Source organism: Mustelus asterias, chromosome 13, assembly GCF_964213995.1.
Source record: "Mustelus asterias chromosome 13, sMusAst1.hap1.1, whole genome shotgun sequence".
NCBI classification, from domain to species: Eukaryota; Metazoa; Chordata; class Chondrichthyes; order Carcharhiniformes; family Triakidae; genus Mustelus; species Mustelus asterias.
Genome location: NC_135813.1, coordinates 44,873,444 through 44,899,375, shown reverse-complemented (window position 1 = coordinate 44,899,375; position 25,932 = coordinate 44,873,444). Strand labels below are relative to the sequence as shown.

Sequence of the window (25,932 nt, the reverse complement as noted above, 5' to 3'; positions counted from 1 at the left end):
CAGATTCAGCAGAAAGTATAATCTTCCAGTGAGGGTGGAAATCGGGGTGGGAAGAGTTTAAGACACTCTAACCAATGTTCCCTCGAATTCGCCCTGTTTGTTGCACTGTGCATCCCCTTTAAGATTGCCTTGGGGCTGTGCAAGCGTGAACCCTAAAAGGAATGTTTATTGTTCATGGCCTGTTTTTCCCTTCACTGTGCATTACTCTGTGGCTATGCATCCATGCAGCTCCATGTGTTCTTATTCTTTTTTCATGATATCTTTAAATATATTCTTAGTTAAACAGCAAAAAATTGCAGCATGTTATGAAGCAGATGAGTGAAAGAGGATTTTAAGGAGGCATCAGGACCTTGCCTGCTGCTGAAAGCCAGCAGGAGTCTGGTGTTGCTTCCATCAGTATTAAGTGCCTCCCAGCAAGCTGCCTTCCCCTGGATCAAGGACCTTGGGGACAGAATTTCCACTCACCAAGAACTGCCAGCCAATCTGAGGCCAGCAGCTCCTTTGCTCACCAACATCATCAGGGAGGTGGGGGCTGCAGGCAGAATGATAGCCACCAGAGGCCCAGGATTGAAGAATGGCGATGCCAGGTCTCCTTTGAATGAGGAACTACTTCAGAGGAAAGGGCTAATAAGGACGCAGAACAGTCTCAGGCCCTGAAGATACTTACGCAGAGATGAAGATAGAAACAGCCAATAGGCTAGAGTGGATTGGGAGCTACAAATACTTTGTGGAGGACATAAAGACAGCAGGGCACTCAGCAAGGCAGAGGCAAGTTGCAGTTTGCAGAGGCTTCTAGCCCATGTTAATACTGGGTCAATATTCAGGGAGGAGTTTCCAACCAATACATCTGGGTGGGTAAGTCATGACAAAACCAAACGAGCATATTTAGCCAAAAGAAAAGCCAGATTTTCATCTCAATTTGGGATTTTTCCTCCTGTCTTTAAACTCAGCTTTTTATGTTAGTGGAGAGAGGGTTGGGGTTAATGATTCACCCAGTGAAGCAGAATTTTTATTGATGCTCCAGTTACACTTGATGAATTTGCATAGATAATTTCCATTATAAATGTGGTGGAAACATTTACAAATGTGCCAAATTGGCAGAAGCATATGTAAATCAGTAGTGTTTTAACATATTACTGATAAGGCAGAGTTGCAGCTTTTCTCCACTGTAATGTAATAATGACACAAAGGCAATGACTGTCCAAGCAAACAGCAAAACATTACAATACCAGCAACACTACAGAACACAAGTTCATTTTTATAAAACTGTTTTAAACAAGAAGATCTCGCTCTTTATTTTTTCCATTCCTCACCACCACTGGCGAGCTCGCCAGACTCACATACTGACCATACCTAATTGCCCTCGAGAAGGTGCCAGCGAGCTGCCTTCGGAAATTGTTTAAATCTTTGTGGATTTATTATAACTCAGTGGTTTGAATGCAACTGAATGGCTTGCTGGGAGTGGCTCCCATTTCAGAGGGCAGTTAAGAGTCAATCACGGTGCTGTGGGACTGGAATCACACATAGGGTATACTGGGTAAGGATGGCAAATTCCTTTCTCTAAAGGACGTCAGTGACCAGTTAGATTTTTACAACCATCCGATAGCTCCATTACTGATACTAGCTTTATCTCACTGACAGAATTCCCCAACTGCTGTGGTGGGATTTGAACACATATTTCTGGATCATAAGTGCAGGTATTTGGATTGGCAGTCCAGTAACATAACTACTATGCTATGACACTAGCTCGGAGCTCTTCGTTCTGTGAGAAGATCAAAGGAGAGGAACCTCGCTATACCACCCCCCCCATCCCCTCCCCCCCCCCCCCTCCAACTCCCCGCACCAGCACACCAGGTATGCATCCAAGAACTACACCTCCAACAGCAAGTTTCAACTATGCGATGAGGTACCACGGAGGGCGAGAAAGCCTTTATTCATTAAGAGTGGTGCTCATTTCTCATTTTTAACTGCAGATCTCTACAGGCCCTCTGTTGTCCAAACTGTTATTGGCCTCCTCTTACTTCTAGAAATAGAGATTTGTTTTACTTTGAGGGAGGCGGCTCCACTAAAAACAAACAGGGATCTTCATTAAATATAAATCAAATAATCCCCAAGCCAGCAGCAGCTATAATTGCATCAACTGCAGGATAAAATGAAACGGTGCCCCACAAGGTTACCTACAGTTGGGTATGATGTGCACTCAGTTGCATCTAGAATTCTCAAAACTTAAGATGCAGAAATACACAATTTTTTTTCATTCATTCATGGGACATGGGTGTCACTGGCTGACCAGCATTTATTGCCCATCTAACAATTGGCATTGTTAGCCAAGGACAGTATTACGGTGGCAGAAAGGACATTTGATGAGGATTCATCTACTGAGGTAGTTTGGGCTGAGGTTAGAAACAGGAAAGGAGAGGTCACCCTGTTGGGAGTTTTTTATAGACCTCCGAAAAGTTCCAGAGATGCAGAGGAAAGGATTGCAAAGATGATTCTGGATAGGAGCGAAAGTAACAGGGTAGTTGTTATGGGGGACTTTAACTTTACAAATATTGACTGGAAAAGCTATAGTTCGAGTACTTTAGAGGGGTCAGTTTTTGTCCAATGTGTGCAGGAGGGTTTCCTGACACAGTATGTAGATAGACCAACAAGAGGCGAGGCCACATTGGATTTGGTACTGGGTAATGAACCAGGCCAGGTGTTAGATTTGGAGGTAGGTGAGCACTTTGGTGATAGTGACCACAATTCGATTACGTTTACCTTAGCAATGGAAAGGGATAGGTATATACCGAAGGGCAAGAGTTATAGCTGGGGGAAAGGAAATTATGATGCGATTAGGCGAGATTTAGGTGGCATAGGTTGGGGAAGGAAACTGCAGGAGATGGGCACAATTGTAATGTGGAGCTTGTTCAAGGAACAGCTACTACGTGTCCTTGATAAATATGTACCTGTCAGACAGGGAGGAAGCAGTCGTGTGAGCGAACCGTGGTTTACTAAAGAGTTTGAATCTCTTGTGAAGAGGAAGAAGGAGACTTATGTTAAGATGAGACATGAAGGCTCAGTTAGGGCGCTTGAGAGTTACAAGTTAGCCAGGAAGGACCTAAAGAAAGAGTTAAGAAGAGCCAGGAGGGGACATGAGAAGTCTTTGGCAGGTAGGATGAAGGAAAACCCTAAAGCTTTCTATAGGTATGTCAGGAGTAAAAGAATGACTAGGGTAAGATTAGGGCCAGTCAAGGACAGTAGTGGGAAGTTGTGCGTGGAGTCTGAAGAGACAGGAGAGGCACTAAATGAATATTTTTCATCGGTATTCATACAGGAGAGGGACAGTGTTGTCGAGGGGAGTACGGAGATGCAGGCTGTTGGACTGGACGGGATTGAGGTTCATAAGGAGGAGGTGTTAGCAATTCTGGAAAGGGTAAAAATAGATAAGTCCCCTGGGCCGGATGGGATTTATCCTAGGATTCTCTGGGAGGCTAGAGAGGAGATTGCAGAGCCTTTGGCTTTGATCTTTGTGTCGTCATTGTCTACAGGAACAGTGCCAGAAGACTGGAGGATAGCAAATGTTGTCCCCTTGTTCAAGAAGGGGAGTAGGGACAACCCTGGTAATTATAGACCGGTGAGCCTTACTTCTGTTGTGGGCAAAGTATTGGAAAGGATTATAAGAGATAGGATTTATAATCATCTAGAAAGAAGTAATTTGATTAGGGATAGTCAGCACGGTTTTGTGAAGGGTAGGTCGTGCCTCACAAACCTTATTGAGTTCTTTGAGAAGGTGACCAAAGAGGTGGATGACGGTAAAGTGGTTGATGTGGTGTATATGGATTTCAGCAAAGCGTTTGATAAGGTTCCCCACGGTAAGCTATTGCAGAAAATACGGACACATGGGATTGAGGGCAATTTAGTGGTTTGGATCAGGAATTGGCTAGCTGTAAGAAAACAGAGGGTGGTGGTTGATGGGAAATATTCATCCTGGAGTTCAGTTGCTAGTGGTGTACCGCAAGGATCTGTTTTGGGGCCACTGCTGTTTGTCATTTTTATAAATGACCTGGATGAGGGCGTAGAAGGATGGATTAATAAATTTGCGGATGACACTAAAGTCGGTGGAGTTGTAGACAGTGCGGAGGAAAGTGCCAGATTACAGAGGGACATAGATAAGCTGCAGAGCTGGGCTGAGAGGTGGCAACTGGAGTTTAATGCGGAAAAGTGTGAGGTGATTCACTTTGGAAGGAGTAACATGAAAACAGAGTACTGGGCTAATGGTAAGATACTTGGTAGTGTGGATGAACAGAGGGATCTGGGTGTCCATGTGCATAGATCCCTGAAATTTGGCACCAGGTTGATAGGGTTGTTAAGAAGGCGTACAGTGTATTAGCTTTTATTGGTAGAGAGATTGAGTTTCGGAGCCATGAGGTCATGTTGCAACTGTACAAAACTCTGGTGCGGCCGCACTTGGAGTATTGCGTACAGTTCTGGTCGCCGCATTATAGGAAAGATGTGGAAACGTTGGAAAGGGTGCAGAGGAGATTTACCAGGATGTTGCCTGGTATGGTGGGAAGATCGTATGAGGAAAGGCTGAGGGACTTGAGGTTGTCTTCGTTAGAGAGAAGAAGGTTAAGAGGTGACTTAATAGAGGCATACAAGATGATCAGAGGATTAGATAGGGTGGATAGTGAGAGTCTTTTTCCTCGGATGGTGATGGCTAATACGAGGGGACATAGCTTTAAATTGAGGGGTGAGAGATATAGGACAGATGTTAGAGGTAGGTTCTTTACTCAGAGAGTAGTAAGGGTGTGGAATGCCCTGCCTGCAGCAGTAGTGGACTTGTCAACATTAAGAGCATTCAAATGGTGATTGGATAAACATATGGATGATATTGGAATAGTGTAGATTAGAGGGGCTTTAGATTGGTTTCACTGGTTGGTGCAACATCGAGGGCCAAAGGGCCTGTAATGTTCTATGTTCTATCTCTAGTTGTCCAAGGACAGTTGAGAGTCAACTGATAGGTCTGGGCCAAAAGTTAAAATTCTAAATTGGGCAAGGCCAATTTTGATGGTATCAAGCAGGAACTTTCAACAGTTAATTGGGGGAGTCTGTGGGAAAGCATAAGGATGTCTGGTAAGTGATAGGCTTTCAAAAGTGTGTTAACCAGGGTTGGGTAAGCACATTCCTCTTAGACTGAAGGGCAAGACTGGTAGAAGTAGGGAACCCTGAATGACTCGGGATATTAAGGCCCTGGTCAAGAAGAAGACAGCACATGACATGCATTGGCAGCTGGGAACAAGTGGATCCCTTGAAGAGTATAGAAGGTGTAGGAGTAGAGTTAAGAGAGAAATCAGTGGGGCAAAAAGGGGACACAAGGTTGTTTTGACAGATAAGGCAAAGGAGAATCCAAAGAGCTTCTAAAAATACATAAAGGGCAAAAGAGTGACTAGGGAGAGAGTGGGACCTCTTAAGGATCAACAAGGTCATCTATGTGCAGATCCACAAGAGATGGGTGAGATCCTAAATGAATATTCCTCATCCTTATTCACTGTTGAGAAAAGCATGGATGTTAGGGAACTTGGGGAAATAAATAGTGATATCTCGAGGAGTGTACACATAACAGAGAAGGTGGTGCTGGAAGTCTTAAAGCGCATCAATATAGATAAATCCCCGGGACCTGATGAAGTGTATCCCAGGACACTGTGCGAGGCTAGGGAGGAAATTACGGATCCCCTAGCAGAGATATTTGAATCATCGATAATCACAGGTGAAGTGCCTGAAGATTGAAGGGTGGCAAATGTTGTGTCTTTGTTTAAGAAGGGCTGCAGGGAAATGCCTGGGAGCTACAGGCCGGTGAGCCTCACATCTGTAGTGGGTAAGTTGTTAGAAGGTATTCTAAGAGACAGGATCTACAGACATTTAGAGACGCAAGGACTGATTAGGAACAGTCAGCATGGCTTTGTGAGTGGAAAATGTCTCACAAATTTGATTGAGTTTTTTGAAGGGGTAACCAAGAAGGTGGATGAGGGCAGTGCAGTTGATGTTGTCTACATGGATTTTAGCAAGGCCTTTGATAAGGTACCACATGGTAGGCTGTTGCATAAGGTTAAATCTCACGGGATCCAGAGTGAGGTAGCCAAATGGATACAAAATTGGCTTGATGACAGAAGACAGAGGGTGGTTGTAGAGGGTTGTTTTTCAAACTAGAGGCCTGTGACCAGTGGTGTGCCTCAGGGATCGGTGCTGGGTCCACTGTTATTTGTCATTTATATTAAAGATTTGGATGAGAATTTAGGAGGCATGATTAGTAAGTTTGCAGATAACACCAGGATTGGTGGCATAGTGGACAGTGAGGAAGGTTATACAGGATTGCAACAGGATCTTGATCAATTGGGCCAGTGGGCTGACGAATTTCAGATGGAGTTTAATTTAGATAAATGCGAGGTGATGCATTTTGGTCGATCGAACCAGGGCATTAAAGTAAAAGTAAAGTTTATTTATTAGTCACAAGTAAGGCTTACATTTACACTGCAATGAAGTAACTGTGAAATTCCCCTAGTCGCCACAGTCCGGCGCCTGTTCGGGCCAATGCACCTAACCAGCATGTCTTTCAGACTGTGGGAGGAAACCGGAGCACCCGGAGGAAATCCACGCAAACACGGGGAGAGCATGCAAACTCCACACAGATAGTGACCCAAGCCGAGAATCGAACCCAGGTCCCCGGCGCTGTGAGGCAGCAGTGCTAACCAGCGTGCCACTTGTTGGGACTTACTCAGTTAATGGTAGGGCGTTGGGGAGAGTTATAGAACAAAGAGATCTAGGGGTACAGGTTCATAGCTCCTTGAAAACGGAGTCACAGATGGACAGAGTAGTGAAGAAGGCATTCGGCATGCTTAGTTTCATTGGTCAGAGCATTGAATACAGGAGTTGGGACGCCTTGTTGAAGTTGTACAAGACATTAGTAAGGCTACACTTGGAATACTGCGTACAGTTCTGGTCACCCTATTATAGAAAGGATATTGCACCCATATTACAAAGAGTGCAGAAAAGATTTACTAGGATGCTACCGGGGCTTGATGGTTTGAGTTATAAGGAGAGGCTGGATAGACTGGAACCTTTTTCCTCTGGAGCATAGGAGGCTTTGGGGCGATCTTACAGAGGTCTATAAAATAATGAGGGGAATAGATCAGCTAGTCAATATCTTTTCCCAAAGGTAGGGGAGTCTAAAAACCCCATAGGTTTAGGTTTAAGATGAGAGGGGAAAGATACAAAAGGGTCTAGAGGAGCAATTTTTTCACACAGAGGGTGGTGAGTGTCTGGAACAAGCTGCCAGAGATAGTAGTAGAGGCAGGTACAATTTTGTCTTTTAAAGTGTTTAGACCGTTACATGGTAAGATGGGTATAGTGGGATATGGGCCAAACGTGGGCAATTGGGACTAGCTTAAGGGTTAAAAAAAGGGGCAGCATGGACAAGTTGGTCCGAAGGGCCTGTTTCCATGCTGTAAACCTCTAAGACTCTATAACTACATTGCTGTGGCTCTGGAATCACATGTAGGCCAGACCAGGTAAGTACGGCAACTTTCCTTCTCTAAAGAACCAGATGGGTTTTTCCGACAATTGAAGATGGTTTCATGGTCATCAGTAGATTCTTAATTCCAGATATTTCTTATTGAATTCCAATTGCACCATCTGCCATGGCGGGATTCGAACCCGGGTCCCCAGAACATTAGCTGAGTTTCTGGACTAATAGTCTAGTGATAATATCACTCGGCCATCACCTCCCTACTTACATCTTTCATAAACTCAAGATGTCTCAAAGCACTTTACAGCCAATTTTATAGTTTTAAAATGCAGTCACTGTTGTAATTTAGGGAAAAGTGGCTGCCAATTAGCACACAGCAAAGTCCCATGAACAGATCATCAGTTTTAGTGATGTTGTTTGAGAGATAAATATTGGTTGCTGTGGAGAATCCCCTTGCTCATCTTTGAATATTGCTATGGAATCTTTCACATTCATCTGAGGGAGCAAATAAGGGCCTGTGTTAAATGTCTCATCCAAAAGACAATTCTTCAGCAATGCAATACTCCCTCAGAACAGCACTGAAATATCAGCCTGGATAATGTGCTTGAGCTTCTGGAGAGTTGGGACATAAATCACTGACTTTCTGACTCATGCCCAAGAACAACACCAAAGAGAGCATGGTACTTGATTATTTTAAATCACGAAATACTTCTTTCCTTCAGTGATATCCCCTGGATCTGAAAGTCTCATAACCGAGAAAAGGGAGATGGATTTTTGGACAGAGAAAAGCCTCTAGTGCCTCAATCATGTGGTCATACATTGTGTCTGAACTGGATATTCAGAACAACCATGCAACCATGCAAAATATTGCAACAGGAGGCTGATCTTGTTCCTACTGCCAGCCACTCACAGCACTTTCCAGCAAGTGGCACCGGGGGGATCCTCGGCTCATTTTCTGTTTCAGAACCCAGGGTTCAGGAACAGTTCCAGCATTTCTGCCATGACCTGGCTGGAATCAACTAATTCAGCGGAGACCAAGACTAGGGATATCTGCCACCTGTATGGCTCAGTACCATGCCTAGCAGTCCACTCACCCACTTACAAGCCTCACTGAACATTATGACTGGGAGTTGATGCCCTTGGGTCTTACCAGGAAGCTGTAACCAGGAGCTTGGAGTTGGGGCTGAACTGGCAGTAGGAGATGGGCCGGTCATCACCAATTTGGCTGCAGAAGTTATTTAGAGCCTGCAATGAGAACAAATAGAAAATGGGGGTAAAAGTCGTGTGTGTGTGTGTGCGCGCACGTGTGTGGATGGTCCTCTTGAGTAAACAAACAGAATTTGCTCTTAAACTGTACTTTGTTTACAATACAATGAGGTAGTATAAACACAAAAGGGAGAATGCAGCAGTAACTAACTGTGACACACAAAAGCCCAACACTGAATAAAACACAAACTTAACTGTGGCCTTTCCAGAGATCAAATACTGTAACTGGTAACATTTTCGCTCCACTACCAAAGCTTCAGTCTAATCCTAACCAGAATGAAAGTCTTCAGTTTCTTGTACCTCTAAGATCTCCTTGTTAAGATTGCACTGGGAGAAGCTAGCAGTATTAAAACGTTCTCGACACTAAATGGCAATCACATTGGAAGAGAACATAGTAAACAGAAATGCAAAGGAAGCTCCTCCCGGGCAGTATTTAAGAGACAGATCGGAGAGCAAACATTACTTTGTATCTGGCCTGTGGATATGATAAACAGCTCTACACCTGACACGGGAGAGTTTGGCCATGGTTCAAGTGACAGAAGTCACATGTGTGCCCATCCCTAACACTGACATCTATCACCTTGATAAATGCAAAAACAAATATTGACAGTTTAATCAAATATAATGTGACTTTATCACTGAGATTGTTCATTTTCCTAAAATGGTTTGCAGGGTAAGTAGATGTCAGTGCTGGAAAAAGGCAACATTTTTCTGAATTTTTAAAGACTCATGAAACACTGCCAGAGATACAAATTATATACAATATAAAGCTCCTTCTATATCATCCCATGAAACATTCCCAGGACAGGTACAGCGATAGTTCCCTCTACACTGTCCCCAAGGAGGGTAAAGTGGGTGTTATGATTCTCCTATCCAAAGCACTCATTATGTACTATCTTGAACCATCTGCAGCCCATCACCTCTTCACCTCTATTCCTCCACAATAATACTGCTCCATATGCCTCTGGGCTTCCATTTCAGATCTTACAGCTGTGGTGTGCAGAGTTAGATCGTTGTCAGAACTCCCTCTCTTCCATTGTTCTCCAGAAAGTGAAGGCACAGGAATACTACATGAACCGAGGGCTCTCGCACATTCACAAAGCAAGTAACATTGTAACATTCACCACACTTTGCAAAGGAATTCATTGTGATTAGTGCTTTGTGCCACTATGATGCAGAGGTGCCAATGTGAATGCACGGAGCGAAATGAGGCTGCAGACTCATGTTTAATCATTCCACGATGCAGCATCCTGCAACCTTCTGGTCAATGGTCCTGTAACAGGGGACATTAATTGAAACACCCACTGATCTGCAGAGTCCCATCAAACACTGCCGCAGCAAAGCTCCCCCTGCAGTGTCCCATCAGCTATGACATGGGTTAGCTGCACAGAAAATCTATTTATATTATTCTGAACACTTTCAGATTGGGTGGAACCGCACGCCCCCCCCCCCCCTCCCCTCCTTTACGTGAGCACATCATGTGTCCCCCATAACAAGAACACAAGTTAGTTGCAAGTAAAGCTCCTTGCACTACCCAATACAAAATTCACATAAATGGTTGCAATCCACTACCTGCTGTTCAGTTCAGATATATATTTAACTCCGTGTTCTCAAACTATCCAATGTGAGTACTCTCCATTTGTACTTACCCGTAAACCCTTGTGGAGTTCTTGCTGTCGCGCTGTTCGTGATGCTTCCGGAATCTCCTTGTTAGCCCGGGCTTCCTCCAGTCTCTTCACAGCTCTGAGAAAGAATATTTAAAAATTACAAAATTCAGTAATTACAGGTTGATAAACACAATGTGTTCTATACACTAACCCAGATAGATGGTTAGGGATCCTCATATTGTCTTAAACACTGACCCAGCAAGATGTGTTTTATACATACTCACCCAAAAGATGGCACAAAAGCTGTTTTACAGGTTTTATAAACTGACTCAGTGAGAAAGTGTTTGGACAGTACACAGTATTTTATAAGTTGACAAAGTTAAATGATATCAGTGCTGTACAGTGTTTTAGACAGACCATCATCCTGCGCCCAGTGTGTCTAAAACACCGTATAACACTCACACCATCATCCTGCGCCCAGTGTGTTTAAAACATCGTACAACACTCACACCATCATACTGGACTAGCGTGTCTAAAACACTGTATAACAGCAACATCGTACTGCGCCCGAGTGTTGTAGTGTTTTAGACACACTGGTCAGTATGATGGTGAGAGTGTTATACAGTGTTTTAGACTCACTGGTTCAGTATGATGGTGAGAGTGCTGTACAGTATTTTAGACACAGTAAGAAGTCTCACAACACCAGGTTAAAGTCCAACAGGTTTATTTGGTAGCAAATACCATAAGCTTTCGGAGCACAGCTCCTTCGTCAGATGGAGTGGATATCTGTTCTCCAACAGTGCACAGACACAGAAATCAAGTTACAGAATACTAATCAGAATGCAAATCTCTACAGCCAGCCAGGTCTTAAAGGTACAGATAACGCCGGCATCTCCACATCAGTATTTTAGACACACTCATTTCCATATTGCAAAAACACATTCACAAATTCGTGCACATACATTCTCATAGAATTTATTCTCACAGAATCCCTACTGTGCAGAAGGAGGCCATTCGGCCCATCGAGCCTATGCTGACCACAATCCCACCTAGGCCTTATTCCTGTAACACCACATATTTACCCCCGCTGACACTAGGATCAATTTAGCATAGCCAATCAACCTAACTGTGGACTGTGGGAGGAAACCGGAACACCCGGAGGAAACCCACACAGACACGGGGAGAACATGCAAACTCCACACAGACAGTGACCCGAGGCAGGAATTGAACCCAGGTTCCTGGCACTGTGAGGCAGCAGTGCTAACCACTGTGCCACTATGCCGCCCATGTAGGATAAAACTCTTCATACAAAGGATATGCAAACTACTGTCACAATCAACCTGACACACTGTCTGGAAAATTCCTTCTGAAATCAGTTTCTGCTAACTTTACTCTGAAATATATAGGGCCTGTTTGAAGGGGTGGGGGTAGGTGCTGGCATTTTTCATCATGAACAAAGCTTGGTGAGGGCCAATTGATCCCAGTCTACAGAGAAGCAAGTTGCTAAAATACTTATTAACACTGTCTCTAGATCACGCTATATTTTCTGACTCATTCCTTTCCCTCTCAGTGCTGACCTGCTACTTTGAACCGTGATACAGTCTGCCACAGTTCTCACACCATCACTACCACTGTACATACCATTTTAAATCTGTGCTCGATTCACAGAAATAATTAAAAACCTGAACATTGCTGAGATTATTTAGACTTACCAATGCAGAAGTATAATTTCTTTTAGTCCACAGGCGATTTGAAATGACCCAAAACAGGGATGCACAAGTTGCCCAATTCTTAAGCATTCATTTGAGATGGTGCGGGTGCTGTACAGTGTTTTAGACTCACTGGTTCAGTATGAAGATGAATGTATTGTACAGTGTTTTAGACACAATGGTTCAGTATGATGATGAGTGTGCTGTACAGTGTTTTAGACTCACTGGTTCAGTATGATGATGAGTGTGTTGTAGTGTTTTAGACTCACTGGGTCCAGTATGATGGTGTGAGTATTGTACAGAGATCCCTGAAATGCATACCCAATCCTCAAACCAGCAACTTTACTGATATAAGACTCACCTTGGCAGTGAAAAGCGAGCAATGTAGACACGAGCTGTCTTCAAGGTGTTGGGGCCCTCATGATACCAGGTTTGCTGATGCTGAACACAGAAACATCATTGAGTTAGTATTTTAGCCAAGCAGCCATGAGTTCCCACCTGGGGTCAGGGGTCATCAGCAATGTATTATAACACACCAGAACAATTTCATATGCCTCACCTCCTGTCGGCTTTTCTTTGCATCTTCTGTCTTCTCTGTTTTCTTTAAGGCATCAGCTCCCACCACAGACAGGATATTGCGTAACCTGGAAAAAGGCAGCACAAATTCAGGAGTCTGCAGGCAGACACACATCTCCAACATGATACCCACATGGCAGCTCTTTTAGCAACAACACTTCAACCTCTGAGTTAGGCCCTATGTTACCAACTCCAAAAGTCTCAATATCGTAAAATGAGGAAACTTCTGAATGAGCCCAAAATTCTGAATGTATCCACTAATTAAACCGGAGTGTGTGAGCCGGCTGCAGAGTTGAAATGATAGCTTGCATTTATATCGTGATTAATACCTGTGTAATATGGGTGCAATGTACAGGATGGGAGATAGTGAGAGGAAACTGAGCAGAAGAGAAAAACAGGAAGAAGGGCCAGAGAATCCTTCAAACTGAGCAAGATCTTAGGACGAAAGGAAATGACACTGGCTGAAATCCGAAATAAAAACAGACCTGGAAATACAGGTCACTCAGCTAAAAGAGAAAAGATTAGTGAATATAGGATCTTATATTTATCATAGAATCCCTACAGTGCAGAAAAGTCATTCGGCCCATCAGGTTTGTATCGACTCTCTGACAGAGCATCTTACCCAGGCCCATCCCCCTGCCCCATCCCCGTAACCCACATATTTACCCATTAATCCCCCTAACCTGCACATCTTTGGAATGTGGGAGGAAACCGGAACACCCGGCGAAAACCCATGCAGACACAGGAAGAATGTGTAAACTCCACGCAGACAGTGACCCAAGGCCGGAATTGAACCCAGACCCTGGTGCTGTGAGGCAGCACTGCTAACCGCTGTGCCACCATAATTTATCCTGGATTCATGCTGGGGAGGACAGAGAACATGCTTCAGCATCATTAAAGGAACCTAGATAAACCTCATCTTAAATCAGATTATCAAATGAAATGATTCCCATGGAAATGGAACACGGTAGAGGCAATTATAAAAAGGGCAATTCCTTTACTTAACTGCATGGGCTTGTTTTCCTATTTAGATTATAGGCAAACAGCTCCCCCTTGTGCTCAACCTTACACTTGTTAAACCAACAAAGCCAGAGTAAGCAGAAAAGGAAATTAAGCATCTGGGAGATGAATAGGTTCCCAAATGCTGTTTTCCCTGCATGCGCTTGTATAAAGATGATGCGGCTACAGAGACTGCCACTCACGCACCATGTCAAGTCAATAACTGGGGGTTGGGAGCAAAGAAAAAAGAATTAGTCGCAGGATTAGAAAGGAGTTGAGGAGCAGTTTCTTCCCCCAGAGGGTGATTGTGTTTTGAAACTAACTGCTTGAAAGGGTGATAGAGGTGGAAACCCTTACTGCATTAAAAAAAAACTTTGGTATTTGAGATGCAGTAACTTACAGGGCTGTGGAGCAAGAACTGAAAAGTGGCTGGATAGCTCTTTTTGGATTATACAGGCCCGATGGGTCAAATGGCCTCATTCTGTGCTGTAAATCTTTCAACGTCTGTCGGTGGTCATTGCAACAATTACCTCTTAAGCCCTGCCCCCAATAATTCCATTACCCCAAACCCACCCCTCTAAACCTCTACTTCCAAAGTCAAAAGTGAAATTGAACTTTAAATTGGTTTTGTTTTTAACAATTTGTCATGGGTTTTTAACAGTCAGGCTGGACCTATGCAGGGAGGAGATGGATTGCAAGGCAGCGTGCTCAGAACTTTGAAAGAATGATGTGGACCCTGGGCTGGCCTGCAAGGAGTGGATGGAGTCTCATTCCAGAGCAACACATCTTCAATATAAATCCTAACACATAGCCAGGGCTCCATTCCTCACAATCTCAAAGTTAGCTATTTGACGAAATAAAAATGGACACTGCTTATAAATGACTTTTACACACAGTTTAAGAGGGTGCACTGCTTAGACAGCACACACCATGCTTCTTGTAAAGATGAAAGTTAAACTATTGATAGACAGTCACATTTCCTGCTCCAGAATTAGAAATCTTCAAAATCACTATGCCAGAACTAGAGCCTGTGCCCTTTTTTTCTGCCCAGTCTGAATCCTTTCACTGTATTCCAGCTAATGGACACAATGATCGCACTCAGCTGCAGCAACCAGATTTCATGACACTAATTGAGGCCTGGCCTGGATTAACACATCACAATATTTGCACATTACAATGTGATGGAAGTGACTGTTCAGCCAATTCCAGGAGAATATCCATCATCAACGATCCATCATTTCTCAAAGCCAACGTCACTAGACCTTACTCCTCCTCATAGCAAACATCCCCTGATTATCCATCCTCACAGCTGTGACGATACTGCGCCTTTAAGTAATTTATTTATATCATGTTTCTGGTGACGGTTGTGTTTTTACATAAACTCTGATTACGATGCTGAATTGTCTACAGCCAGCAGCCCACCTACTGATTCTGCAGAAGGTTAATTGCTCCTGATTATCGGAGTTTGGTTTTAATCTGGGCTAATGCATTAGTGTTATGTTAGGGTTATCCCCTGGGGTTTTTCAGAGTAGGGTTTGATTAGGTTGACTGACAGGATAATCATGTGTGTGGGTGGATCTAGGCTTAGAGAGAAAAAAAAACAGGCAGCCCCAGTTTGAATTTGACAAGAACAGTGGCTCTTTCTGGACATTAAAGTGTGGGGAACTGCTAGAAAATAGGTATCTCTCTCCAGAGGTCTGCAAAAGACAAGAGGTGTTTTTCTTTCTCTCTCTCTCTGGAGTTCTGCTGTGTGAAGACACGTTTTCCTCTGGAGCCTGCTGTCTGAGACTCAGAAGACAGATGTCTCTCTGTTCAGAGGAGTTAAAAGACCGGAGGACTGTGCATCTTGCTAACTGATTCTGAAGAGTTTACGTCGATGGAAATACAGTGGAACCCCCTTTTAACGCGTCCCGATTTAGCGTGAATTTGGATATAACGCGATGAATCATTGGACCCTTTTTTCCCCGCAAAAATTGGCAAATTTAGCGCGACCCCGCTTTTTTCACGATAACATTTTATGGACCCCAACCATCGCATTATAACGGGGCCGCATTGTATTACTTAAATTGGAACTAATAGAACTAGCTAGCAGTAAGAATTACATCTTGTCAGAAGTATTTCAATTGGTAAAAGTTATGCTAATTCTTTTTGTTATATTCTAAATGTGTTATTGAATAAAGTTTATTTTAATAAAAGCTTTATAGTGGGTCAATAAAATCACACCTGGAGTTAAACACCTAATGCTCACCTATGCTAGAATCAAAAATAGTTGGGATCTAGGTTAGCTTCAGAATGTACCTTGGAGTTTCTCATCTGGTCCCTAACACAGCCAAGCCCACCAGGTCATCCATGGTCACCAAGTTACCTTTCCTCACAGTTGACTCCAACCAAACCACCACTCGATCCCTCCTCACAGAAATCCCCACCAGATCATCCCTCTCAGCCAATATACCAGACTACCCATAGTGAGCCAATCCCCATGACTGTTCCTCCTCACAACCAAATCCCATCACAGTTAACCAAACTTTACCTCTCTCGTCGCTCCGCCGGTCCTTCACCAAAAAGTGTGATTGGTTCTCCAAGTGCTCGCAGGCAGGCCTTCACCTCCGCGTCGTCTGTAGAAACGTTAATCTGCCGTGCTCGCTTTCTGCGCTCAAACTCTGCCAGCACCTCAGCCTGCCTCTCACTGACGTGCTCTTCGACATCATAGAACTCGCCTGGACAAGAGAGATCAGAATTAAACACAACACTGATTCCCACCTTAGATATTCACCCTCCCAGTTCTATGTTGTGCACAATCTCTGATCAATAACAAATGGATTGCAATGTGGAAACTGGCCATTCACTCCTCACCTGGCCATGACACTGTTTGCACTCCTCATGAGCAGAAGTCCTAATCCTATTTGCCTAACCTAATCCCATAAAGGTTTTTCTCCCTTTTCTTTCAATCACATTCGGCTTATTCTTAAATGGTGACCTGATCTCTGCTTCAATCTAGTAGCCTCTCAATCTCTGTTAAAAGGGTTTAGCCGCTCTCAGTCCCAACCTTATGTTATGTCTCCTTGTTCTGGACACCTCAACCTACCAAGTCCCATCCCATCATAATTTTCAATGCCTCTTATTAAATAGCATATTATTACCAAAACAGACTGTTTATCATGCTGTCTTTTCCAAGTGAATCTGTGCCATATCCTCTCTTGCCAAATCCTTTCTATAGTTATGAAGTCAAAAACTGCCCGCTGATTTTACTAAGGTTTTAGGTGGATTCACCATGACTTCAACAGGTAGCACTCTTGTTTTTGGATCAAGTCCAATTCGAAATGGGACTTGATCCGGCATGGTGGCACAGGGGTGAGCACTGCTGCCTCACAGCGCCAGGGACCCAGGTTCATTTCCGGCCTCGGGTGACTGTCTGTGTGGAGTTTGCACGTTCTCCCCATGTCTGCTCCGGTTTCCTCCCACAGTCCAAAGATGTGCAGGTTATGTTGATTGGCCATGCTAAATTGCCCTAGTGTCAGGGGGATTAGGACTGTAAATATGTGGGGTTACGGGGATGGGACCTGGTTGTCTCTGCAGGCTTGATGGTCAAATGGCCTCCTGCTGCACTGTAGATTCTATGAAATACAAGAGCACAAAATCTAAGCTAACAGTGCAGTAGTGCCCGAGATACTGTCAAAGCTGCTGTCCTTTGGATGAGGCATTAAACTGAGGCCCCCATCTGCTTCCAATGGATCTAAAAGATTCCATGATCCTATTCAAAGAAGAGCGGGTCGTTAGTTGTATATTAATTGTGTTTAATTGGATGAAGGTGGTGGGCGTTAACTGCTCTGTCACATATGCCCCTATAAATACATGATGGACGCTGCGACAACGGATGAATGAACACCGCTCGACAATCACCAAGCAAGACTGTTCTCTTCCTGTTGGGGAGCACTTCAGCGGTCACGGGCATTCGGCCTCTGATATTCGGGTAAGCGTTCTCCAAGGCGGCCTTCGCGACACACGACAGCGCAGAGTCGCTGAGCAGAAACTGATAGCCAAGTTCCGCACACACAAGGACGGCCTCAACCGGGATATTGGGTTTATGTCACACTATTTGTAACTCCCACAGTTGCGTGGACCTGCAGAGTTTCACTGGCTGTCTTGTCTGGAGACAATACACATCTTTTTAGCCTGTCTTGATGCTCTCTCCACTCCCATTGTTTTGTTTCTTAAAGACTGGATTAGTTGTAAGTATTCGCATTCCAACCATTATTCATGTAAATTGAGTCTGTGTCATTATAAGTTCTGTTTGTGAACAGAATTCCCACTCACCTGAAGAAGGGGCTCAGAGCCTCGAAAGCTTGTGTGGCTTTTGCTACCAAATAAACCTGTTGGACTTTAACCTGGTGTTGTTAAACTTCTTCCTATAAATAGGAACAGACTGAAATTTTGGATGTTGGGTTAGGAGATCTATGCTTGTAATGTATAACTCTATAAATAAATACTTATAAAGTGTGTAAAGATTGGCTCTAGTTCCATCTTTCATCAACTGGCTTCCTGGAATAGAACGTGGTTGCCTAAAAGGTGAAAGGTGGAAACTAGTGGCCAGTGGGAAAAATGGGGGAAGGCAAGTGCAAATTGACAGGGTATGATTACCCGCTGATAATTGAGTCTGAACCATACGATGAGTAGAAGAATCAAGTGGCTATGAGCACACAGGTTACTTCCCTAACAAAGAGAAAACAAAGTGTGATCCTGGCATCACTTCCTGCAGGAAGTAACAAAACGAAGGAGATTGTCATTGATTTCAGGAAGCGTAAGGGAGAACATGCCCTTCTCTACATCAATGGGGACGAAGTAGAAAGGGTCGAGAGCGTCAAGCTTTTGAGTGTCCAGATCACCAACAACCTGTCCTGGTCCCCCCATGCCGACACTATAGTTAAGAAAGCCCACCAACACCTCTACTTTCTCAGAAGACTAAGGAAATTTGGCATGTCAGCTACGACTCTCACCAACTTTTACAGATGCACCATAGAAAGCATTCTTTCTGGTTGTATCATAGCTTGGTATGGCTCCTGCTCTGCCCAAGACCGCAAGGAACTACAAAAGGTCGTGAATGTAGCCCAATCCATCACGCAAACCAGCCTCCCATCCATTGACTCTGTCTACACTTCCCGCTGCCTCGACAAAGCAGCCAGCATAATTAAAGACCCCGTGCAACTCAGACATTCTCTCTTCCACCTTCTTCCATTGGAAAAAAGATACAAAAGTCTGAGGTCATGTACCAACCGACTCAAGAACAGCTTCTTCCCTGCTGCTGTCAGATTTTTGAATGGACTTACCTTGCATTAAGCTGATCTTTCTCTACATCCTAGCTATGACTGTAACACCACATTCTGCACTCTCTTGTTTCCTTCTCTATGAACGGTATGTTTTGTCTGTATAGCGCGCAAGAAACAATACTTTTCACTATGTTAATACATGTGACAATAATAAATCAAATCAAAGTATAATCAGAATTATTTTGTGAGAGAGATGCCAGTCAGGTGATGAAGGTTTGGATCTTCTATTAGATTTATTAGTTGACATCTACAAGAAAGATGATCTGTTAAATGTTTACAAGGAATGGTTAGATTTTGAAAAACATGTGTTCATTCCATGGAGGAATATATCATGGACTTTAACAGTGTGTGAAATATTGCCAACATTGAATTTGGGATTCCTGTACTCGCATTTAAATTGCTGTATTATTGCTAAGGGGTCTCTCAGATTCTCCCACACCTAGAAAACTAATCTTAAAAATCTTTTAAAACTTTTTTGGAAGTTTAGATCACAATAAATATAAAAGCTTCATTTCTACAGGGTGATCCTTTTCAGAGAGAAGTCTTTCTAAAACTTCCTATACAGACAGCAGATGTAGCAGGGAAAATATGGAAACTAAACAAGTGCATTATGCTACCTTCATGGTGTGGAATTTTTCAGTATGAATTGCTTTGTTGAAAACAGGCTGCATTCAATTAAAAACAGCTCTCGCAATGTTTTATTGGTATCCTAAAGGAACGTTTTCAGGCATCTTTATGATGCATGTTGATGATTTCTTACTGTGGAGTTTGAGATATGGGTAAGATTAAGGTAGAATTTAAAATTGGGAATCAGGCTTGTGGAGCTTTTAAATATACAGTGTTATGAATGTCTAATTTTGTTATGTGTGTTTTAGGAGTATAAATTCTGCTTTGGAAATTGATTTTTTTAAACAAATAAGATAAGTGAAAACACTTGGTTTGAGAATTGCCAATCAAAGGTTCATAGTTCATAGTGGGAAGTATTGAAAACTCAGCAATGGGCTACCTCTCTGAACTTCCCTGTGGACAGAGGATGTCCACAGCTGTCTTAATAAGATGTTTAAATTATTCATATGGTTTCCCAGAACAAAGAGGCATAATTAGTTCAAGTCTCTATGGGACATCCCAGGTGTGTCATGTTGACATGGGGATAGATGGGAGGGAGGTGGGTTTTTGTTTGGTTTTGATCTGTGAGATTTTTCACAGTAACAGACAGTCAACCTGGGGGCTGCGTTTGAGACAGACAGAGAAAAAGAAGCGGTAAAGCAGCTGGAACCAGGAGCAGAGAGTCAAGAGGAACCAAGGGGTTTTCTGACTTGGAATCACTAAGCAAGCATGCAGCAAGCAACCTGCTTGAGCTGGGGAGTCCACAGTTCTTCCTCTCACTATTCTTTGGATTACACACACCAGCTAATTATTTAATTCTCATTCTCTACATGAAGAGCTCTGTCTGCCAAACAGTATCCATTATCTTTGTGGAATTTGTAACATCCTGTTTCTAATGCCTCTCAGGATAGGATTATCCACACATTGAGTGAATAAGTTATATTTTACCTATGTATTCTCCTCTTCGTGTCTCAACATGAATTCATGTTCCTTTTTCCTTGGTTAACATTGAACACCTTTCCAGAAGCTAACTTCACCATATCTTCAGAGTACCCTTCTTGTGAACATCTCCAATAGTTAGTCTTTCCTCGTGTCTTATGGCCTCTCTCCTGTAACATTCAATACTGGCTGAGCAGAAAGCCAGGAGACTGCTTCCCAGACCTCTACTAATGTTGCTCATAAGGTGTGTGTGAACTGAGAGACAGATCCACAATTGCTCTTTCTCTTTCCCTCCAAGTGGTTGTTAAATCCCTGTAGCAGCAAGACAGAGATCAGTAATTCAGTGTGAAGAATTCTGGAGGTGAATCTCTGACCTGCTACTCCATGGCCCAGCACTGTGATGATAAGCTGTGCCATTATTCAGGCCTTAGACTGAACAGATTTTTAAAAATGTTTTCATTCATTTCTATCGAACCATAACCACTGCCTTCCAATGTTCTGAGGCATTTAAGTCTCTTCAACCTACCATGATCCCAGTGGGCATAGGAATTGATGTTTGAAAGCAGAATATTTCTAAAATTCAACCCATCACACCCAAAAACAGTTACTTACTGAAATGTTCAGCAATTCTTCAGAGCCTCCACATTTTATAACTCAATCAAATGTAATAATTGTTCAATGACAGAGGTGAAAGACACTTAACCATTCGAACTTACTACTAGATATGTTAATGTGCCCAGCTTCTATCCCGGCTTTCACTGCATCTCTTCCCAGATATCCTGCATCTCCTTTGGAAAGCCTCTCCCTCTCCTTCTCTTCAAGACTTCCGTAGTAAATCCGAGATTTCTTTGCCATTGGGGCATCTTCGTCATCAGACATTTTTGTGATCTGAGAAAGAAAACTGTGGGTGGAGAAAATGCACAAAATGAATGAACTATTAGGACCAGCGATAAAAGATGAAAAAGAGTCTAGTTCTAATCTGTATCTGTGCATCTTCATACTAGAATGAACCTAGAACCCAGAAAAATATAAATATTTCCCCAATGTTCTTCACTCAGCCTTTAGTATTATATCCGGTATAGCAAGAGCAAGGTACAGAGTAACTATGTTCGGATATGGTCTGAAACACGCCGTTGTAAAGCAATAGGTTGTAAAGCAAGAGGCAGAATAAGGCTCCCCTTCCTTTCCCAAACAACATGTCTTAACCCAATGCTCATGTTATGTTCTGGCCACTCTCCAGGACAATGAAGCATAATCTTAAAATTAGAATTGGACCATTCAAGGAGTGAAATTAGGAAGCACTTTTTCCATGCAAAGGACCGCAGAATTCTCTGGAACTCTCTCCGCCAAAAGGTTGATAACACCCTAGGTCAATTTAAATTTTCAAGACTGAGGTTAAACAAAATTATTTGAAAATATTTCAGCCTTTTTGTTTAGAAGGTGATCGTTGTGACTATGGCCATAACACTGGGCATCAGAGGTTGAAAAGGAACAAGATGACAAAGGCAAGGCAGAGTGGCTAGGAGACCTACAAGTCCCATCAATGTTCTCTGTAGCCTGCATGGGTGCAAGGCAATGCAGCATTCGGTGATGTACCATGCAGGGGACAAATGGGCTATGCACATGCTGTGTTCCTTTTAATATGCGTGTCATTCATAAAGGGATTGCACAGTGCAACAGGCAAACAGCAAAGAGAATTTAGAAGAAACATTGTGTTCTATAATCCTGATCCTGGTATAGACCTAAAAGAAAGGCTGAAGGGATTGTAGTCTTTTAATGCTCTGGGTAACAAGTTGGGAGAGGAGACCTTGTAATGAATTCAACACAGGAAGCAAGAACAATATGTAAGATTGTGCATTTTGAGCTTCAACTGCCAGAAACATTGATTCTACTGTTGTCTTTGATTCTCCATGGAATGAAGTCAGGGCTTTAGCAAGATCACACCTGGAGTACAGTGTACAGTTTTGGTTTCTGTATCCAAATATATAGTCACCTTAGAGAGGGTGCAATGAAGGTTCAGTAGATTGATTCCTAGGGTGAAAAACCTGTCCGATATGAGAGGCTGAGTAAACCGGGCCTGTACTTCTTTGGAGTTCAGAGACAATCGCATCAAAAGATAAAATTCTGAAAAGCTTTGACAGTGTAGATGCTGAGAAGCTTTTCCTGGCAGGAGAGTCTACAACCAGGGGCACAGTCACAGAATAAGGGGTTGACAATTCAGGATTGAGATTACGAGAATTTTCTTCACTCACAAGAGTTGTGAATCTTTGGAGCTCCATACCAGAGACCTGTGGAAGATCAGTCAATGAATATATTCTCAATAGATTTTTTAAGCGATATGGGAATAGGGTGGGAAGGGGAATAGGTGGAGATTGTGGTATAGTGGTAATGTCACTCACTTAATAATCCTGAAGTCAAGGATATGCTCTGGGGACATGAGTACAAATCCCACAAATTAAATTCAAATAGGGCCTCAAGATCTGGTATTGAAAGTCAATCTTAATAATGGTGCCATTTAATTACCATTGATTATCCGAACTACCCATCTGGTTCACTAACTCCCTTTAGGGAAAGAAACCTGCTTTCCTTATCTGGTATGGTCATGTGACTCCAGATTCTTTGTACTTTCTCAGAAGACGAAGGAAGTTTGGCATGTCAGCTACGACGCTCACTAACTTTTACAGATGTACCATAGAAAGCATTCTTTCTGACTTTATCACAGCTTGGTATGCCTCCTGCTCTGCCCAAGATCGCAAGAAACTACAAACGGTCGTGAATGTAGCCCAATCCTTCACGCAAACCAGCCTCCCGTCCATTGACTCGGTCTCAACTTCCCACTGCCTCGGCAAAGCAGCAGCATAATTAAGGACCACACGCACCCCAGACATTCTCTCTTCCACCTTCTTCCATTTGGAAAAAGATACAAAAGTCTGAGGTCACGTACCAACTGACTCAAGAACAGCTTCTTCCCTGCTGCTGTCAGACTTTTGAATGGCCTTACCTTGCATTAAATTGATCTTTCTCTACACCCTAGCTATGACTGTAACACTACATTCTGCACTCTCGTTTCCTTCTCTATAGCGCGCAAGAAACAATACTTTTCACTGTATGTTAATACATGTAACACTAATAAATCAAATCAAAATTCACAGCAATGTGGTTGACTCTTAACTGCCCTCTGAAATGGAATTATAAGGCACTACTGAAAAGTCAAAAAATAAATGTGGACTGACCACATAGCATCGAGGACTGCACACCTAACCCAACAGCTCCTTCCCAACATCTGGGGTTTCTACGAAAATTTGGAGTTGACCCACAGAGTAGTCAAGCTACGGTCTGACAGTCATGTTCACAGAATACCTTATAGCCAATGTCCCAGACACCACCATCGCCTCCCTGGGTATGTCTTGTCCCATCATTAGTGGTGGCACAGTGGTATACAGCCGAGAGGAGGTTGCCCTGGGATTCTTCAACATAGACTCTGAACCCATTTAGTCTCATGGCATCAGGTCAAATCTGGGCAAAGAAGCATCCTGCTGATTACCACCTACTGCCCTCCATCAGCTGATGAATGAATCAGTACTCCATGTTGAACACCATATGGAGGAAACACTGATGGTGGTCAGGACATCAAATTTACTCTGGGTGGGGAAAATTCAATGTCAATCACCAAGAATGGTTCAGAAGTATCAATATTGACTGAGCTGAGTCCTGAAGGATATATCTGTCAGGTTGGGCCTGTGGCAGCTGGTTCCCTAATGAGAGAAGGAATGAGAGGGAAAAACTAACTTGACCTTGTCCTTACCGATCTACTTGTTGTATTTATCCTCTCCTTTTCACAGAGCTATGGCCGTACAGACTTTGTGTAGATTTAGGGCTGAGATAGATAGGTTTTTGATCAGTAAGGGAATCAAGGGTTACAGGGAAAGGGCACGAGTGTGGATGTGAGGAATGTCAGATCAGCTATGATCCTATTGAATGGTGGACCAGGCTCGAAGATCTGAATGGCCTACTCCTGTTCCTATTTCTTATGGTCTTATGTCCATAACAGTGCAGGTAGGAATGCCCATCACACAATCCTGTGACAGCAAGTCCCATCTTATCATGTTATGTAGCATTACCACCGTGCTAAACGGGAAGATTCAGGACAGATCTAGCAGCTCAAAACTGGTCATCTATGAGCTGCTGTGGATTATCGGCAGCAGAATTGTATTCAACCACAGTCTATCATCTCATGGCCCAGCATAACCCTCATTCTACCATTATCATGACACCAGGGGAACAACCTTAGTTTAATGAAGCTTGCAGGAGGGCAATATAGGAGCAGCACCAGGCATACCTAAAAAGGAGGCATCGGCCTAGGACCACTTGCATGCCAAACAGCAGAAGCAGCAAGTACTAAACAGAGTTAAGTGACTCCACAACCAATGGATCGGATCAAAGCTCTCCAGTCATGAATGGTGGTGGGCAATTGAACAACTCACTGGAGGAAACCCTATAAATATCCCCAACTTCAATTGGGGGAGGGAGAAAGAGTCCAGCACATCAGTGCAAAAGACGAGGCTGTAGCATTTACAACATCTTCAGCCAGAGATGGCGAGCAATTGATCCATCTTGGCTTCCTCCTGGCACAGATGCCAGTCCTCAGCAAACTCAATTCACTTCACATGAAGAAACGGTTGAAGGCACTACATATTGCAACGGTTATGGGCCCTGACAACATTCCAGCAATAGTACAGATAACGCCTGCTCCAGAACTTACTCTGCCCCTAGCCAAGCTGTTCCAGTATAGTTACAACACCCAACAATGTGGAAAATTTCCCAGACATGCCTTGTGCACAAAAGCAGAACCCTTAAGAGTATTGAGAGGCAGAGGGATCTAGGTGTACAGGTACACAGGTCACTGAAAGTGGCTATACAGATGGAGAAGGTAGTCAAGAAGGCATACGGCATGCTTGCCTTCATTGGCCGGGGCACTGAGTTTAAAAATTGGCAAGTCATGTTGCAGCTCTACAGAACCTTAGTTAGGCCGCACTTGGAATATAGAGTTCAATTCTGGTCGCCACACTACCAGAAGGATGTGGAGGCTTTGGAGAAGGTACAGAAAAGATTTACCAGGATGTTGCCTGGTATGGAGGGTATTAGCTATGAGAGGTTGGAGAAACTTGGTTTGTTCTCACTGGAACAATGGAGGTTGAGGGGCGAGCTGATAGAAGTCTACAAGATTAGGAGGGGCATGGACAGAGTGGATAGTCAGAAGCTTTTTCCCAGTGTTGAAGAGTCAATTACTAGGGCATAGGTTTAAGGTGAAAGGGACAAGATTTAAAGGAGATGTACAAGGCAAGTTTTTTTTTTACCCAGAGGGTGGTGGGTGCCTGGAACTCGCTGCCAGGGGAAGTAGT

The 25,932-nt window shown here is 43.4% G+C and overlaps 1 protein-coding gene across 4 annotated transcripts in view; it reads right to left on the bottom strand.

Moving 5' to 3' along the window:
- The window catches only part of prpf4 (pre-mRNA splicing tri-snRNP complex factor PRPF4), a 53,676-nt gene that overhangs the window by 25,073 nt on the left and 2,671 nt on the right, over window positions 1–25,932 (bottom strand). For all 4 annotated transcript variants that reach the window (XR_013499355.1, XR_013499354.1, XR_013499356.1 and 1 more), the window contains exons 2-7: window positions 21,247–21,431; window positions 16,192–16,378; window positions 12,646–12,730; window positions 12,448–12,527; window positions 10,420–10,513; window positions 8,655–8,749 (exon numbers count right to left, since the gene is read on the bottom strand). Coding sequence is in view for 1 of the 4 variants with exons in the window: in XM_078226680.1 (XP_078082806.1) it covers window positions 8,655–8,749; window positions 10,420–10,513; window positions 12,448–12,527; window positions 12,646–12,730; window positions 16,192–16,378; window positions 21,247–21,409 (704 nt within the window). In the remaining 3 variants the exon portion in view is untranslated. The remainder of the gene's footprint in view (window positions 1–8,654; window positions 8,750–10,419; window positions 10,514–12,447; window positions 12,528–12,645; window positions 12,731–16,191; window positions 16,379–21,246; window positions 21,432–25,932) is intronic.